Source organism: Acinonyx jubatus, chromosome B1, assembly GCF_027475565.1.
Source record: "Acinonyx jubatus isolate Ajub_Pintada_27869175 chromosome B1, VMU_Ajub_asm_v1.0, whole genome shotgun sequence".
Classification (NCBI taxonomy): domain Eukaryota; kingdom Metazoa; phylum Chordata; class Mammalia; order Carnivora; family Felidae; genus Acinonyx; species Acinonyx jubatus.
Genome location: NC_069382.1, coordinates 129474025 through 129490789, shown reverse-complemented (window position 1 = coordinate 129490789; position 16765 = coordinate 129474025). Strand labels below are relative to the sequence as shown.

The 16765-nt window shown below is 38.3% G+C and overlaps 1 protein-coding gene across 2 annotated transcripts in view; it reads left to right on the top strand.

Moving 5' to 3' along the window:
• HERC3 (HECT and RLD domain containing E3 ubiquitin protein ligase 3) overlaps positions 1 to 16765 on the top strand; it is a 110504-nt gene that overhangs the window by 53774 nt on the left and 39965 nt on the right. For both annotated transcript variants that reach the window (XM_027060719.2, XM_015073639.3), the window contains exons 5-13: positions 2071 to 2147; positions 2977 to 3198; positions 4375 to 4466; positions 5215 to 5345; positions 5929 to 6089; positions 8305 to 8381; positions 11980 to 12104; positions 13666 to 13725; positions 16042 to 16153. In XM_027060719.2, coding sequence (XP_026916520.1) covers positions 2071 to 2147; positions 2977 to 3198; positions 4375 to 4466; positions 5215 to 5345; positions 5929 to 6089; positions 8305 to 8381; positions 11980 to 12104; positions 13666 to 13725; positions 16042 to 16153 — 1057 coding nt within the window. The remainder of the gene's footprint in view (positions 1 to 2070; positions 2148 to 2976; positions 3199 to 4374; positions 4467 to 5214; positions 5346 to 5928; positions 6090 to 8304; positions 8382 to 11979; positions 12105 to 13665; positions 13726 to 16041; positions 16154 to 16765) is intronic.

Here is a 16765-nt window from a genome sequence, read left to right as displayed (position 1 = left end):
TGAAGGGAGAATCATAGGGAATTTGAGTGGAAACTGGCCAAGGAAAAAAGGACTCTTACTGCATAAAATTTCTGAAACATTTGTCCCTTAGGTAGTAATACATTTTCCAATTTTAAAAAGTAGTGGGGTTCTTCATGCTATTGATACATGTAACAACTTGGATGAATGTCCAGGGAATTATTCTGAGAGGGCAAAAGAGCCAATCCCAAAAGTTTACCTACTGAATGCTTTCATTTATATAACGTTCTTGAAATGAAAGAATTTTAGAAATGGAAGATAGATTAATGGTTGTCAAGGGCTAGGATAGGGGAGGGGAGCAGTGGTTATAAAAGTATAACATGAAGAATCCTCATGATGTTTGAACCATTCAGTATCTTGATTGTGGTGGTGGATACATGAACCTATACAGGTAATAAAATTAATACACAGAATTGAGTATAAATAAAGCTAGGGAAATAGGAGTAAGATTTGTAGATTTTATTAATAATAGTATCCTGGTTATGATTTTTATACTGTGGATTCACAAAATGTCACCACTAGTGGAAACTGGACAGAGTATACATGTGATCTCTCTGTACTATTTTTTTTAATTTACTTATTATTTTTATTTGTCAACTTTTTATTTAAATTCTAGGTAGTTAACACGTAGTGTAATATTTCTATATTATTTCCTATAACTATATGTGAATCTACAATTATCTCAATAAAAAATAGTTGGGTTCTATTTGGTGCTAAATGCATATGTGAACTCTGTTATATAAACTTTTTGTATGTGAGAAAATAAAACATTAACAAAAACAATATGTCCTTGCCACTCTAAATAATTTCTTCCCCACTGGGCATCTATATTCTAAGACACCCCTCTCCCGAGGGCGTGTCCATCTGACTCCTTTGTTCCGTTGGCATAGACTTAATGCAGAGGAACATGGCAACTTGCAAGTTGTTACAATAGGGAACAGGAGATATTCCCAGGTGCCCAATTCTGTGGGGCAGCACCAGGCACGTTGCATGGAGTTTTTTCATTTATTTTTTTACCACAACCTGTAAGATAAGTACTGTTCTTGTCCCTGTCTTTCACATGAGCAAGCAGAGGAGCAGGATTTGAAATGTATTCATATGATTTTCCTCTTTATCATCCTAGGGAATTTGGGTTTTGCCCTTATTTTTTAAAAATTGTGGTAAACAAAAATTGTAAAATACACCAAACATAAAATTTTCCATCTTAACCATTTTTAAGTGTGTAGTGCAGTAATGTTAAGTATACTTACATAGTTATATGAACAGTCTCCATAAATTGTAAAAACCTATCTTGCAAAAATTGAAGTCTACCCATTAAACAGCAACTCCCTGTTTCTCATCATCAGACTTGATTTGTATGAATTTGAGTACTCTTGATATCTCTCATAAGTGTATTCATAAGATATTTGCCTTTTGTTACTGGATAATTTCACTTAGCATAATGTCTTCTAGTTTCACCCATACTGCAGCATATGTCAGAGTTTCCATTTTTTCGAAGGCTGATTAATATCCCATTGTATGAATATATGACATTTTGTTTTTCCACTCATCTATTGATGGACAGTTGAGTTGCTTCTACCTTTTGGCCATTGTGAATAATGCTGTTCTGAACATGGGTCTACAAGTATCTCTTTGGGACCCTGCTTTCAATTCTTCTAGATATGTACCCAGAAGTGGGATTGCTGGATCATGGCATTGCCCTCATTTTAAAAACCATTTAGACACCAGCCATATTCCTGGGCATCTCTGTTCCATAACTTACTCCATTTGCCCCTCAATTGGAGATGAGAAGGTGGGAATTAACAGAGTTATGGTAGTCGGTTTAAGTGCAGACATGTTTTTTATTTTGTTTCGTTTTGTTTTTTAACAGTAGCTGCCTAACAGTAACTCCTAACCTAGGAGGTTGGTGAAAGAACTAGTAGAATTATATCATGTAAGATCATGTATTTGATTTTTAAAAGTCTTCTAGGAAAGATGTTATTGATTACAACTGTTGGGAATATTCCTGATCATTGTGCATGCCTCTTAAGAGGAAAACCTTTTCTGTTTCAGGTTAATACAAAAACTGAACCAGCAGACGATATTACAAGTTTCCTGTGGCAACTGGCATTGCTTGGCTCTTGCAGCTGGTAATGTAACATTGAAATATTATGCTAACATTATGTTAATTTGGGAAACATTTCTCTTTGCATATATAGGTGATGTTATCTTACCGGACACCTTTAACTAACTGGTTAGGGTCTGTGCAGTGCTGTTGGACAGTGGCATTTCTCAGACAGCCTTTGTGCAGCTTTTCTCAGAGTGTGGACAATGAAGAAGGTGGTCATCAGTGCTCTCAGGGGAGGATGAGTAGGAGGAAGGACCCAACCTCAGTGCTCTTGAACATACAGAAGATTGTTTTTTTGTAGCTACAGTCAAGCTACATTCTACTATCAAGCTTCTAAATAAGTGAAAAAGAAGGTGTTAGAGAAACCTAAGCTAGCAAATAATAATGCATTCCATGTTAGAATAAATTTGAGGGGAAGTTGGTACCAACATGTGCTTGATCCTCTGTGAGATAGTCCAGGTAGAAGCTGGACCTTATGAGCCCTGGGTTTCATGATCTTGGTGTGGTTAGAACTAGTTCAGCTTGTTTAGTGGATCTAAGCCTGGTAACTGGCCTATGCAAAACTGAATTGACGTAAACATTTAATTTTTTCTTTGTGTAAATGTTCATAGCCTTTAAAGGGCAGTAAGACTCAGTTTATCTCTCTGTTGTCATGACAAGTGGGAGTTTTGGTTTTGGCAGTCTTAATAGTATGAAGTGTCTGTCCCTCGCTCTCAGGAGAGTTTGGTGCGTTGAAGGGGAGCAACTAACAAATGACTCTGCTGGGCAACTATGTTGTTCTAATGAGGTTATTTTTGTGAATGGAACTTGTATCATTTCTCATAATACTAGTTATCCTGTTTTTATTTCAGATGGTCAGTTCTTCACCTGGGGAAAGAATAGCCATGGGCAGCTGGGCCTGGGGAAGGAGTTCCCCTCCCAGGCTAGCCCACAGAGGGTGAGGTCCCTGGAGGGCATCCCCCTGGCTCAGGTGGCTGCAGGAGGAGCTCATAGCTTTGCCCTGTCTCTCTCAGGAGCAGTTTTTGGCTGGGGGATGAATAATGCAGGGCAGCTAGGGCTCAGTGATGAAGAAGGTAAGCAAACTCTTTATATGTATCTCTCTCTCTCTTTTTTTTTTTTTTTTTTCAAAAGCCCAGCTTATTTGTTTAACACCTGCTTCTTGAGAGTCTGCTATGTGCTGGACCCATGTTAGGTACTAAGGGTGCAACAGTGAACAAGAAAGATAATACCTTTGGCTTAGTGGAGATTGCATGCTAGTGGGCAGAAGTAAACAACAGACCAGTAAATATATAGTATGTCAGAGGGTTTGAGAGAAGAGTTAACCTGTTTTACATAAGCCTTCCTGGGAGGGTCTGCTTGATAAGATATTTGAGCAGACAGAGCCCTGCAGTCAAAGGGAACAGGGTGTATAGAGGCTGTGATGTGGGAAGATAGATGGTGTGCTCGAGTGAAATGAGAGGGGAGAAGAGTAGCAGAGCTGGAGATCAGAGACGCAGTATAGGCCCAGTGACGCAGGGCCCTATAAGGCAAAGGAAAGATTTTGGCTTCCCTCAGTGAAAGGGGAAGACACCGGAGGTTTTGAGGAGAAGAGTGATCTAATTTCACTTTGGCTATCACGGGTCCAGGGGAGGCTAGAAGACCAGTTTGGAGACAGTGGGAATAAAGTTGGATTTTAATATACTTTGAAGGCGGAGCCAGTTGGTTTTGCACATTGTTGGGTGTGTGGTTTGAAATAAAAAGAGAACTAGAAAGATAAAGGTACCATTTATGGAATGAGGGAAACTGTGTGTGCGTGCACGCGTGTGCATGTGTGTGTGTGGTGCGTGCGGTGAGAGTGGGCAGAGTTGGAAAGTGTGGGGAAACCATGAGTTAGGTTTTAGATGTATTAAAAACGAGATGTCTGGGATGCCTGGGTGGCTCAGTCAAGTGTTAGACTCTTGATTTCGGCTCAGGTCATGATCTCATGGTTCTTGAGATCAAGCCTCACATCGGGCTTCATGCTGGTAGTGCATAGCCTGCTTGAGATTCTCTCTCTCTCCCTCTTTCTCTCTGCCCCTTATCCCCTCAAAAATAAATAACCCTAAAAAAACATGGTATCTGCTAGACATTCCAGTGGATGTGGAGGCAGAAAGGAGAATATGTGAGTCAGGAATCCAGGGGGACCCAAAATTCATGTCTAGATAGCTGTGTTTGATATTTCATCTCAAAGACAAAATGGTAGTGACATTCTGATTTTTCTCTTATTTTAGATCGAGAGTCTCCTTGCCACGTGAAACTCTTACGAACCCAAAAAGTCGTCTATATTAGTTGTGGAGAAGAACACACAGCAGTCCTCACAAAAGTAAGGGACTCAGAGTGTTCTGGTTTGTTCTGTGATGCTTTCTTTGGTGCTAGATATGACACAGATGATTATTATTACTTGATTATTTTTGATAGCGTTTTTTAGCATAGTGATGGTGTTTAAAAATAGTTCAATATAATCTTAAAATATATAGTAACATTTTTTGTTCCTGTAAAACAATTAAATATGTGAAAAATAAAGAGCAATGTACTTAATGTTTTAAAATTATCAACTTATTTCATCTAAAACAGTTATATCTAGAGAGAATGAAAATGTATTTTTACATTGAACAAATACTGTTATAGATTCACTTTACTAAAATGTCTTAGCATTTATTCAAGTACAGCAGGGAATAAAGTAGCTCACTCACCAAGGAGTTTGTGGAGCATTTAATTTATTATATACGAATGATTGTGCAAAATCATGCCATGTCATCTACCTCTGTTTCTCCTTATTTTGTTTGCTTCCGAACACATCATTGTACTTTTAAACAACTTTCGAAATTTAAAAATGGCGCCTATTCCCTTGAGCAGTGCTTTGTTCCATAAAGATATAGTTTTAATTTCCTTTATTATTATTATTTTTTATTTAATGAAAATACTAAAGATGTGATTTGGGTGAAGGATCATGTGAGTGTAGTGTTCTTGTACAGACTGCTGTGATAAGAATTTTGCATACAGAGATTTTTAGAGGAGTGTACTCAAACTCAGAGATACAGTGCGGTCATGTGGTATTTGTCCCTTGTTAGAGTGGAGGTGTGTTTACCTTTGGTGCTGGTTCCTGTGGGCAACTTGGACATGATTCCATGAATGATGAGGTTAATCCAAGAAGAGTTCTGGAGCTGATGGGCAGTGAAGTAACGCAGATTGCTTGTGGCCGGTGAGTGCTCCTCAGAGCTTCCTAGTGTCTATTAAGACCCAGAAATGAATTTTGTCTTTGTCGTGACCAAGCATATGGATCAGTATCTTAAGAAATCTTAACTGCATACACACCTATGGGGAAAGTTTGGAGAGAGTCTAATCTGAGCAGTGTGTGACAAGGATGGGTTTGAGATGAGTGGATCAAGTTGGGGACATTAGGTTTCTTCTGGGATAAAGACTGGTAGGAAAGGGGGGAAGACATGAAGAAAGGAAAGTGAGAGAGCCTCAAAGAACTTCTTGGAAATTTTGCCTGGTCCACCCTGCTTTTTCTCTGTCATCCCACAGGCCAAATACAGCAGGCCATGCAGCCTTTTCTAAGTCTTGCCCATCCTTCTTGTTGCCTAGAGTCTCAGAGAAGGGCAGCATTATGGAGAGCCAGCTGCTGCTTGCTTGCAAACAGTCACATGTAAATGTGGGGTAGGATTTCTTAGGGGCATCCCTAGGTATTGCTGTGCTCACATGTGGTGGTTAAAAGAGTCTGAGTGTATATCCCTATTAGTAGAAACTATGCTGGTAAGTTATTTTAAATTATTTTTCCCCAGACAACACACTCTAGCCTTCGTGCCTTCTTCTGGACTCATCTATGCATTCGGTTGTGGAGCAAGAGGTCAATTGGGAACGGGACACACTTGTAACGTTAAGTGCCCATCCCCTGTGAAAGGTTACTGGGCTGCCCATAGTGGCCAGCTTTCAGCCAGAGCTGGTAAGAGTGATTTTCATTGGAATTTAATGGTATTTTAAGTGATAAAAAATTTTTATAGAACACATACCTGTTTTTTACCTTGAAGTCTTTTGGAGGAAATAAATATGAGATATATTCTTTTAACATTGATCAACAAATACTTGAGTAGTTACTATGCATGAGGCCTTATAATTAAGATCCTAGAGATCTCGATTGAGATCAAGCAAAAAGTGTTACTTTGGCCCTAAAGACCTTGGTGGTGGTGTATAAATTTTATTTATTATCATTGCTGATAATGAAAGTTAATGTTTATTGAATGCTTAACCAAGCTCCATTACTTAAGCTAAGCACCAAAAACAACCTTAAGAATTGGTGGTTATGATTCCTATGTTGGAGATGAGGAAATTGAGTCTTAAGGAGGTTAAGTAACTTGCCCAAGATTACATAGATTCTGGGGACAGGAATTAAACCCAGGTCTGCCTCATTCTAAAGCCTGTGCTCTTTATGCTTGTGCTGTGTTACCTTTACTTTTGCTACTCTGGTCATAACATGACATGATTTCTTTTTATGCCATTTTTTTTCTTCCCTTAAAAAAATAAGTTAAATAACGTAACATCCATTTCATTGGAAATCCAAATAAGGCAGTCATTCTATATGAGTGGCTTGAAATAATAAATCCAGGGGCTGACATGGAGCCGGAGAGCCATTAAAAAGAAGTGTGATTTAATAATAACTTCGATTTTGAAGACTATAAAGTGACTTATGGCTTGATTAGGATTTTTAAAAAATGTTTATTTTTATTTATTTTGAGAGAGAGCAAGCAGTGAAAGGGGAGAGAGAGAGGGAGAGAGAGAGGATCCCAAGTAGGCTCCATGCTGTCAGCACAGAGCCCAATGAGGAGCTCAGTCTTAAAAACTGTGAGATCATGACCTGGGCTGAAATTAAGAGTTGGACGCTTAACCGGTGGAGCCATCCAAGTGCCCTGATTAGGATTTTCTTTTTAAACAATAATAACCATAAGTTTTCTGCTGGTTTATAACTTCAATGCAAGGACTGAGTCTTTTCCTTTTTGTAAATTTGACATATAGCACAAGGCCTGGCACAGACTTCTCAGTCAGTCAAGATGTATGGAATGAATATATGAGCATCTAAAAATGTAGTGGAACTTACAATATAAAATAAACAAAATTTGGTTTTGATGATGTTCCCCACAGTGAAGGAATGGCTAGTTGTCCTCTTCTCTGTCATTTGAGAATTTCTTTTACCCCAAGGCATTGTAGTCATGCTAGGAATGCATGTGTTTAAGAAATATACCAATTTTAAAAACTCAAGTGTTGTATCAATTAATTTGGAACCACAAATTCTTAAAGTTTCATTACGACCTAATTTATGTGATCATAAATTTGTGTTTGGATGTTTGCCAGGATGATTTTATAATGTTAAGTAGGTAAATTTCAATTCATTATGTAAATGCTGTGGTTTTAGGAACCTTCATGGTAATATGGGAGCACAGAGGAAGGCATCAAGGAGTATTCCGGTTAGAGGAAGTTTGAGCTGTGTCTTAAAGGATGATTTGGAGTTAGCCAGGTAGAGGACTGTGAGGGAGTGGGCAGTGGTGAGTACCACGGAATCGCACAATTCCAGGAGCACCGTTGCAACTTCGCCCTAGGAGGCACCATCATGGAGAGTACAGTGTGCACGGGGGGTGGTGGTGGAAGGAAAAGATGTGGAGGTAGGGAATAGTGTGGTCTGTTAGCAATGAAAGCAATGTGGTGGTGTTGGAAAGTCACCGTGGATATGGTGTGATGGAAGATAAAGCAGGGAGTAGGAAATGGAGGTCCTTACATGACAAGCTTCATCCTGAAGGGGCTAGAGACCACCACACTCTGATGTTGGATTATTTCTTAGGCATGTTACTGTTGATAGTAGTGACTATTTAAAATTTCAGGTCAGTGGCATGAAAGATGAGAATGAAAAATAGAAACGAGGTCAGGATTAGCTGGCAGTTAGGGAGGGGGTGGAGGTAGGGTTGGAGTGGGGGATACCATTTTATACATTTATTTTTAATCGAAGTAGAAACAGTTTTGGGCAGAGAGCCAGGCGAGAAGGTTTCTTCTCTGATATAAATAAAATGGATAGGAAACTAGTCTGAAGCGTATTTTGGAATATTAGAAAAGGGGATCATGGAAAAAGCTTAATTACTGAAAAATGTGCTGTTGAAAATTTTTTTTGACAGATCGCTTTAAATATCATATTGTTAAGCAGATCTTCTCTGGAGGAGACCAAACTTTCGTACTTTGCTCCAAATATGAGGTAAAATTTCTTTTCACTCTTCTTTGGGGATGGAATAATGGTGAACCAATGTTTATTGTTATAAACAATTACATGAGAGCAATGTTACTCTTTGTTTCTAACAATTTTATCTTATTAAGGTAAGCCAACTAGAACTTGAAGACATTCTCTCTATTTTGCTTCCATGAAGTACCAATAACTTTTCTGGTATTTTAATCGTAGGATTCTGATTTATAATGTAAAATTATTTGTTTATGTCTGTATTCCAAAAGATATTTAAGGAGGCCCAGAGAGTTTGTAATAACTTTGTTATTATTTGACTTTCCATTTCTTCCCTGTTAAGTAGCAACAAATGCTAGGTATTTGAAAATTTAGTGGGTGTGTTTGATGTGATTGAGTATATGCAAAATATAAAAGAGATGATACAGTATTCAGATATCCTTTATCATTTATCATTTGCTCACAGCACCACACTAAAATTTCAGATTGTCTCCAATGTCACTGTAGTGGGTAAGTCAGGAAGAGTGACATTCCAGTATCTTTTCAGGGTTGAAGGGAGAAGAGAAAGTGGTCCAGTATCTATGACAGAGCTTTTAATTGATTCCGTTCTTCTTGGACAAGGGAAGTCATTCTGAAACCAGGGGCACAGATTTGTTTTCTGCCCTGCACTCCCTTCCTTATTTTTGTGCTTTCTCTCCTCTCTTCTTCCTCGCCCACCCGCTTTTATTCAGGAAGCATATACGGAGGACCAACCATGTATCATGCATTGATTCTTATCCTCTCATGAAGAGCAGGGAAGGGTTACTCATGATGACAGAGGAATCAGAATTGGTTGGGAGGAAAAGAGGAGCTGTGGAGACAAGGGCCCTATGAGTCCTGGAAATTCTCCCCATTCGACTGATACTTTGCCATCTTTAAATACACAATATTCTTGCCTTCTAGTCAGTATAATTTTATGATGTGGTAGAAGAGGTTGTGCTGGAGTCTGTGGCTTCAGGTTGGACAGTGGAAGTGGTCAATTAGATATTTTGCAGGTCAGGAGCCTGGAGAAGGTTCTGTTTAGTGCTACCATCTGGGGTGATTTGGAACTGCTGTGTTAGACCTATTTTAGGCCTGGCTTCAGTGCTTCACAGAGAAATCTTGGAAAACTGAGATGCTTTTTTGTTTCTTCAAAATGCGAGTAAAGTGAAATATGAAAAGCACTAAATCTCTCTGAAGGATAATAATTTTTTGTCCATAAGTATTAGAGTTTGAAGTATTCATTTCCCTAGGAATTGACTTGAATAAAATTGTCCAACTTTAATTTTCCTGTGAAAGTTAACATAAAAACTTAGTTTTACTACTTTTATAAATACAGTACCTGATCTAAGTAGTTGGATTTAAAATTTATTGTACTTAACACTGTTGGGACTGGAAAACAAAACATTGATGAAAAGAATCTAAAATAATGTAAGGTTAAAGAAATAGGGCAGATTAAAGGTTAAACCACTGGTAAGAGGGGTATGCATTAAAAATGTAAGATAACAAAGAAGAAACTAAAAACAGACTATTATCTAGAAAGGTGTTGCTCTTTCTCTTTAAAACTGAAGCCTGTGCACTTCTACTTGAGCATAGATGTTTGTTTAGATACAGAGACTGATAAAATCATGTGTTTACCCTGTTACCATCACACTTGAAGAATCACTTAAAAGACCTAAGAGAAAAGCATCTGTGTAGTGACGGTCTCCATTTCTATAAACACAGCTTATTCAGTGAATGCTAGGTCTGAGGTAGAAGAAGGAAGGGGAGGAGTTGGGTATAGATACTGTTTTACTACCTTTGATTCCACGTCTTGGAAATTTGGTGAATGCAAACCATAGCCCCTTTTTTTCCTTTCTTATTGTTCACTGGATAGGATTGAATAAGGAATGTTGGGATGTTAGGGTGCATGTGCACCTGTAGGTAACATAATTCTCTCTTTCCCAACAGTTATTCTCAACCTTGGTTGCCCATTGATATCAGCTAGGGGCCTTTTAAAAAACACTGATGTCTCTAGAGATTCTGATTTAATTGGTCTAGAGTGTGACTTGGCCATCAAGATTTTGAAAGCTCTCATGATCCAAAGTTGAGAAAAGTTGATCCTAGGTCAGTTTGTTTTTTCTTTTCGGCCTACGTATAATTAGAAGGCACAGAAAATTCATATCCTTTTCTTGAGTCTTCAAGTGATTCTGAGATTATACTTCATTCAGGACATCTGTAGTTTATTGGACATGCGATGAAGAATGAGAAAGTAGTTCCACGTGAAATGTTTTATTGTAAGTATATGTTAGAGTCTCTGTTCAGCTACCACTGTAAATGAGGAAAGTAATTAAAATTTAGATAACACCCGTGGTTTTAAGACTAGGGTGAAGAGGCAGTCTTGCATGTGTGTGTTCAAGTGTCTACTTTGTCTTATGATTTTTCTCTGTGTCATTCAAGATGAATTTGTTCTCTCTTAGATGTCTGTGGCCATTTTAATAAAATGATTATCAAGACCCAGATGATCAGAAACATTGTCAAACGTGTGATTTGTTATATGCCTTTCTCCTTTCCCCTTATTATATAATATCTTACAACTACGGGGGAAGTAACAAAGAAAATTTACTTTGGAAGTTGTATTTTCATGTGTAGGTACAAAGGAGGAAAAAATAATCATGTTATGAATTGATGGATGAATGGTTTAATATAACCTTTTCCCTCTTTTCTAGTGACAGTTATGGAGGGTATAAAGCACTTTCAACTTTTTCTTAGTTCTAGATCAAGAATAGGTTTTGGGTAATATCAGTTGAATAAGATAAATTATAGAAAACAAAAGTGCTTATATTTTTTAAAATCTCACTGAAGAAAGGATGTATAATGCTTGTAGCATTTGGAATTGTCGAGGCCATTGTTGACATGTCCTTTTTGGCACCTTCCTTACAAATGTATAACTATATACCTGGAACAAGAAATTAAGAGTCATTACATTGTCATAGATTATTTGCAATATAGATTATAACTTAACTTTTTAATAATACATTTTGTTGGAGTTGTGTGACTAGTTATGGCAAATGATCAATACCTTAAAAGCCTTGATGTTACAGTGATTCAAAGCAGAGGGGAATGAAGTGTGGAAAAGCCATATTGGGTTTGTTTCTCTGGGAAACAGGCTGTGAGACTGAGATTTATGTTGAAACAGTCTTTCAGGGGAGTGTGGTAGGAAGGCATCTATTTAGGGATGAAGGAGGCAGCCCTGGGCCTGCAGGGACAGACTGCGGATCTGTGTAACAGAGGCCTAAGCCAGTCTCCTCGGGAGCTCTGAAGTCAGGATGGCTCTTCAGCCAGTCCTGAGTGGAGGCAAGGAGGCTAAGCCTTTATACTACACCTCTACCTGCCCCTGGACGTTAGAGGGATGAAGCAGTGGCCAAGGGCAGTTCTCGGAGTGTAGCCCAGCTGGGAGCTGTTGGGAGCTTACGCTCTCAGCAGCTCAGGGAGTGTAGAGTGGGGTGTGGGCAGCACACCCCAGCTCCTGTGAACACAAGACTGAGAATATATGAGGAGAAAGAGAAGAGATCCAACCTACATAATTTCTCTTTTTTTACTGTTATATTTAATCCTCCAGAATTCTTCCCCTGCTGTTGACTTTAGGACGATGAACCAAGCACATTACACCAGTCTAATAAATGATGAAACCATAGCAGTTTGGAGACAAAAACTCTCAGAACACAACAATGCAAATACAATCAAGTATGTGGCTGCTTGTTTTCATTTTCATTTTTCCAGAGTACGTTGGAATCCTTTAGCTCAGTAATTTCCCCTACTTCTGTATTGAGGTTATGAATGGAGTTTTACATTTTAGGGAATCTTTTTATTGTTTTTGTTTTTCTGGCACGTATTTCTTGAGGATTTGGTGTCCTTAGCCCCAGATAACATAATAATTTTTGCCCCCATTCTCTCAGAGTGTGTCCCTTAACCTTACCTTATTCAGATCTTAAAAATCCTGACTGATGAAGGCATGGGTTGGCCTTTATGTTAAAAAAGCTCAGTTTTATGGTTTAACATCAAGAGTTTCTTCATATGTGGATCCCAAAGCATCCCAAAAGTAAGACAAATGTTAGCTTACCTAACCTGAATAATTTCTAGCATTTTCACATTCAGAATGATTAGTCGAGATGGTAATATAATGCCAAATTGAGAAAATAAAGTAAAAAGGATTGATGCCTTTTATCCAGTTTATTTTAAAGGAGAAATTTTTTTGTGCACATTTTTATACATTTTCATTGACTTTCCTTAGTATTTTCATTTTTCTGCCATCTAATATTTGGGAATGAATGAATCATGTTCTGTGTACATTGTACACTGAAATGTGTATATCTTCTTTATGACATAGAGTATAGTAGGGCAAATGACCAGGGCCCTAAACTTTGGGGTGCACCGGGATCATTGAGAATGCCCTTAAGCAGCTCATGGCGGGCCTCAGAATTTCTCTAACCTTAGGTGGGTCTGATGAGGAATTCAGGCTAGAAGGATGTGGGGGTGAGGGAAGGGGACTAGACTCATCATGAGAGGGGCAGGATGGATTCCGCTTTCCTGGGACCTTGACAGTTTACTAGTTCCCAGTTCTCTCATTTATAAAATGAGGGGATGGAAGAAGTTATCTCTAAAGACCATTCTTGACCCAGAAGTTATTGCAACCCCCTCCTTAACCATGTATTTGTTGTATTCCTTCCCTTTTCTATATACTAGATGAGAGGGTCCAAGACTCTTCACATGCAGTTTCATTCTGGGTCTTGAGACACTAGCTATTTTCCCAGAGCCTCTGTTATCTAGGTAATAGGAATAAACACTCACTTCACTTATTTTCAGTTTCTTTCTCAGATAAGAAACAAAATAGAAGGCAGTGGTTGTTTACTTATTAATTTGCAAAGACAATTTCTGTGTTTGGGAGATAAGAGCTCAACATCTCTTTTTTGATTATATTTTGTTTGTGTTGGGAGATGAGCTTGGGAGTATCTTAGTTGATGGCAGAAGGTTGTTCGAGATCATTATCAGGTACAAGAATTGTTCTTTCAGTAGCTTTGGTACTTTTGATTTTAACATGACTTATGGAAAACTTAAGTACTTGTCTATTTTGAGATGTGACACAATATTTCTCTACAGCAAATGTACGTTTTCCAAGGCTTCATCTGGGTAAGAAAGAGCTGCTATTAATGAAACCCTGGAATAGATGACTAATCTATTATTGAGGCTTGAGTAGCCATTTATTTGTAATTATTAAAGGCTTGCCTACCTTTTTCTTTCTGAGCAGTGGTGTTGTTCAGATATTATCTTCTGCAGCCTGTTGGAATGGAAGTTTTCTTGAAAAAAAGTAAGTGATTTAGAATCTTAAAAAAATACCCACATGTGATGCAAATACTTACTTAGCAAAGGCAGTGAAAGACTTCTGTTCTCTTTGATGGTGGTTGGCCTTAATTCACTGATGATGATTTGTGTAAAACTTGGAATGCCTAATAATGATGAATGAGAGGGTGTCAGGAAGGGCAATGCTGATTCATGCCTGGTTGGCAAAGCAGCAGATTAGCATAGAGACTATCTCAGAAAGAGTTGGTGTAATCAATAGTAAGATTTCTCAGGTTTTTCTAAAATGGTATCCCCACATGTGCACTGTATTTGTTCTTAAATTCTTAATTATTTAATCTCCTGGGTTTCATCGGTTTGCTTTCCCCATAGATTTTTCTTTTCTCAAAACCAGTGAGCTCAGGGGGTGTTCCAAGGAAGCTTCAGGAGTTCCTTGGACTTAGGGCTAGCCCAGTTCACCAGGAGATTATTCGGACTGAATTTCCAGGTAGTAAAATAGTGTTTCTTTGCTTGGCCTTATCCCTTCTGCAGGTATCCCCCTGAAGAACCTCATGCAGCAGAAGGGTTTTGTCACGGGTTTTGATCTTTGGGGACCCCAATTCTCGACCATCTCTCAATCCTTTTTGTCAGTGACCAGGCAAATGAAATCCCAAGAAGAACTTAGAATTCAGTTCTGTATGTGAATCCCACTCCCTCCCCCACCAAAAAATGATGTCCCTAACTGGGTTGCAAGAGGTCATCTCAGAAACTTTTCTTCTGTTACAGCTAGAGATTGCCAAGTCATTTGTTTGTATCATTAGGGCAGCTGGAATGAGCTCATCCAGTTTATTTCAGCTTTAATATTTAGCTTTTTCCTTTAGGGATTGTGCTGATGTTGGTTTTTTAGAAGTGGTTTTCCACCAGGCTGATTTATCTTCTAAGAGGACATTTGGCAATGTCCGGTGACATTTTTTGGTTGTTACAATGGGGGAGGGTATACTACTGGCATCTAGTGGGCCAAGACCAAGGATGCTGCTAAGCACCTCACAATCCTGTCCACCCAACAAAGAATTATTTGATCCCAAAAGTCAATAGCACCAAGGTTGAGAAACCTTGTTCTAGAAGGACAGCTTTTATGAAGGTTGGGAATGGCTCTTCGCCAGACTTGTTAGGTTATTCATCCTTAGGATCATGAATTCCATAGAGAGGTGGATAAGGCCTTTATTTTTTTAACTGACAACTGAACTATTTCAGGATTTCTGCTTATATAGCTTATGAACAATGCCTCACAGGAAACCGATTGAAGTAAAAGACCATTTTTGCAAAGAATAAATACATTTAGATAAAATGTTTTATTTTTTCTTAATAGCGTGACAGAAAGTACCTCTAAGCATATAGAAGGTTACATATAGGACACCAGAATTAATTTCTGTGTTTGGGGTAGATCTATTTTTAGAGCAATAACAACAAAGGACCCAACAAACAAAGCCCAAGCATCTCTTGATTTGACCATTTAGGTTTCAATGCATATGTTGTTGTTTTTTTAATGTTAGAAACTCTCTGTTTTTAGAAGTTACAGCATTGCTGTCAGATAGTGTTAAAACTATTAGATGTGTCCATTACCCATCAACAGAAGTCTATTTTGCAAATAGAAAGTTATTTTGTAGTTAATAGATTTGGTATATTCAAGAGTGGGAATTTAAAAGAGACATTCTAAGTCTCAAAAAGGCTATGACTTTATATAAAGTTAGGAAAAACGATTAGTTGCTAGGAAGTTAAAAACAGTATCAGTGAAATTAGTCCTTAGGTGTATGTAATTGTATCCCTTGTGTAAGACGTTAACTTTGTATTTGTTGTGGATTTGATTTTTTTAACAACACTTTATTGAGAAAAGTTTTAAACAAGGAGTTTTGTTCTACCTGTCATTTGTTGATGATTGGGCCAGTTTGCACAGGGGGTGTTTATGCACCTAGGCACAGCATCTCTACATCTAGTTCAGTGTACCATAATTACAGAGAAAGGCAAACACACAAGAGTAAATCATGGAAATAACACTCTGCTTATAAGTTTCAAGATAATCTCAAGTCGAAATGATGACTTGCTTGTACTTTGAATTGAAGGGAAAAAACACTTGAAAACTTTAAGATCATTTTGGAAAAGGGGTTCCATCCAGAGCTTGATTCTGTTGGGCTTCCTTAAAGTGTAATATTTTTACACAGCTTGTCTGCTGGGTCAGATTTAAATCTGATCGGTATGGATAGCCTATTTTGTCTCCCTACTTCTAATTCCCAACAGAGTGTTTGCTTTGTTTTTCTTTTATTAACACACATTTGAAATTTTTGTTTAGAATTGATGAACATTTTAAAACAAGTCCCAAAATCCCTGGGATTGACCTGAACTCAACGAGGGTGTTATTTGAGAAGTTAATGAGCTCCCAGCACTCCATGATTCTAGAGCAGGTAAGTTCTATACATTTGCAGAATGTATTCTTTTTTTTATTTTTTTAAATGTTTGTTTATTTTTGAGAGAGCACCAAATAGGGGAGGGGCAGAGAAAGGGGGACAGAGGATCTGAAGTGGGCTCTGTGCTGATAGGCTGACAGCATTGAGCCCATCATGGGGCTCAAACTCATGAACCACAAGATCATAACCTGAGCGAAAGTCTGATACTCAACCAACTTGAGCCACCCAGGCACTCCTGCAGAGCATATTCTTCTTTTTTATTTTTTTAAATGTTTATTTATTTTTGAGAGAGAGAGAGAGAGAGTGTGTACATGAATGAGCCGGGGTGGGGCAGAGAGAGGGAGACATAGAATCCTAACAGGCTCCAGGCTCTGAGCTGTCAGCACAGAGCCTGACAAGGGACGTGAACCCACGAACTGTGAGATCATGACCTGAGCCAAAGTTGGATGCTTAACCAACTGAGCCACCCAGGCGCCCTCAGAGTATATTCTTAAAAACGCATTTTTGTATTGCAATAATTCAACTTTAAAGAGAAACAAAAGAGTGTAAGATAAGAAGGCATAAAGCTTGTATAAATCTTAATTCTACAATATTCACTTCGGGAATTTG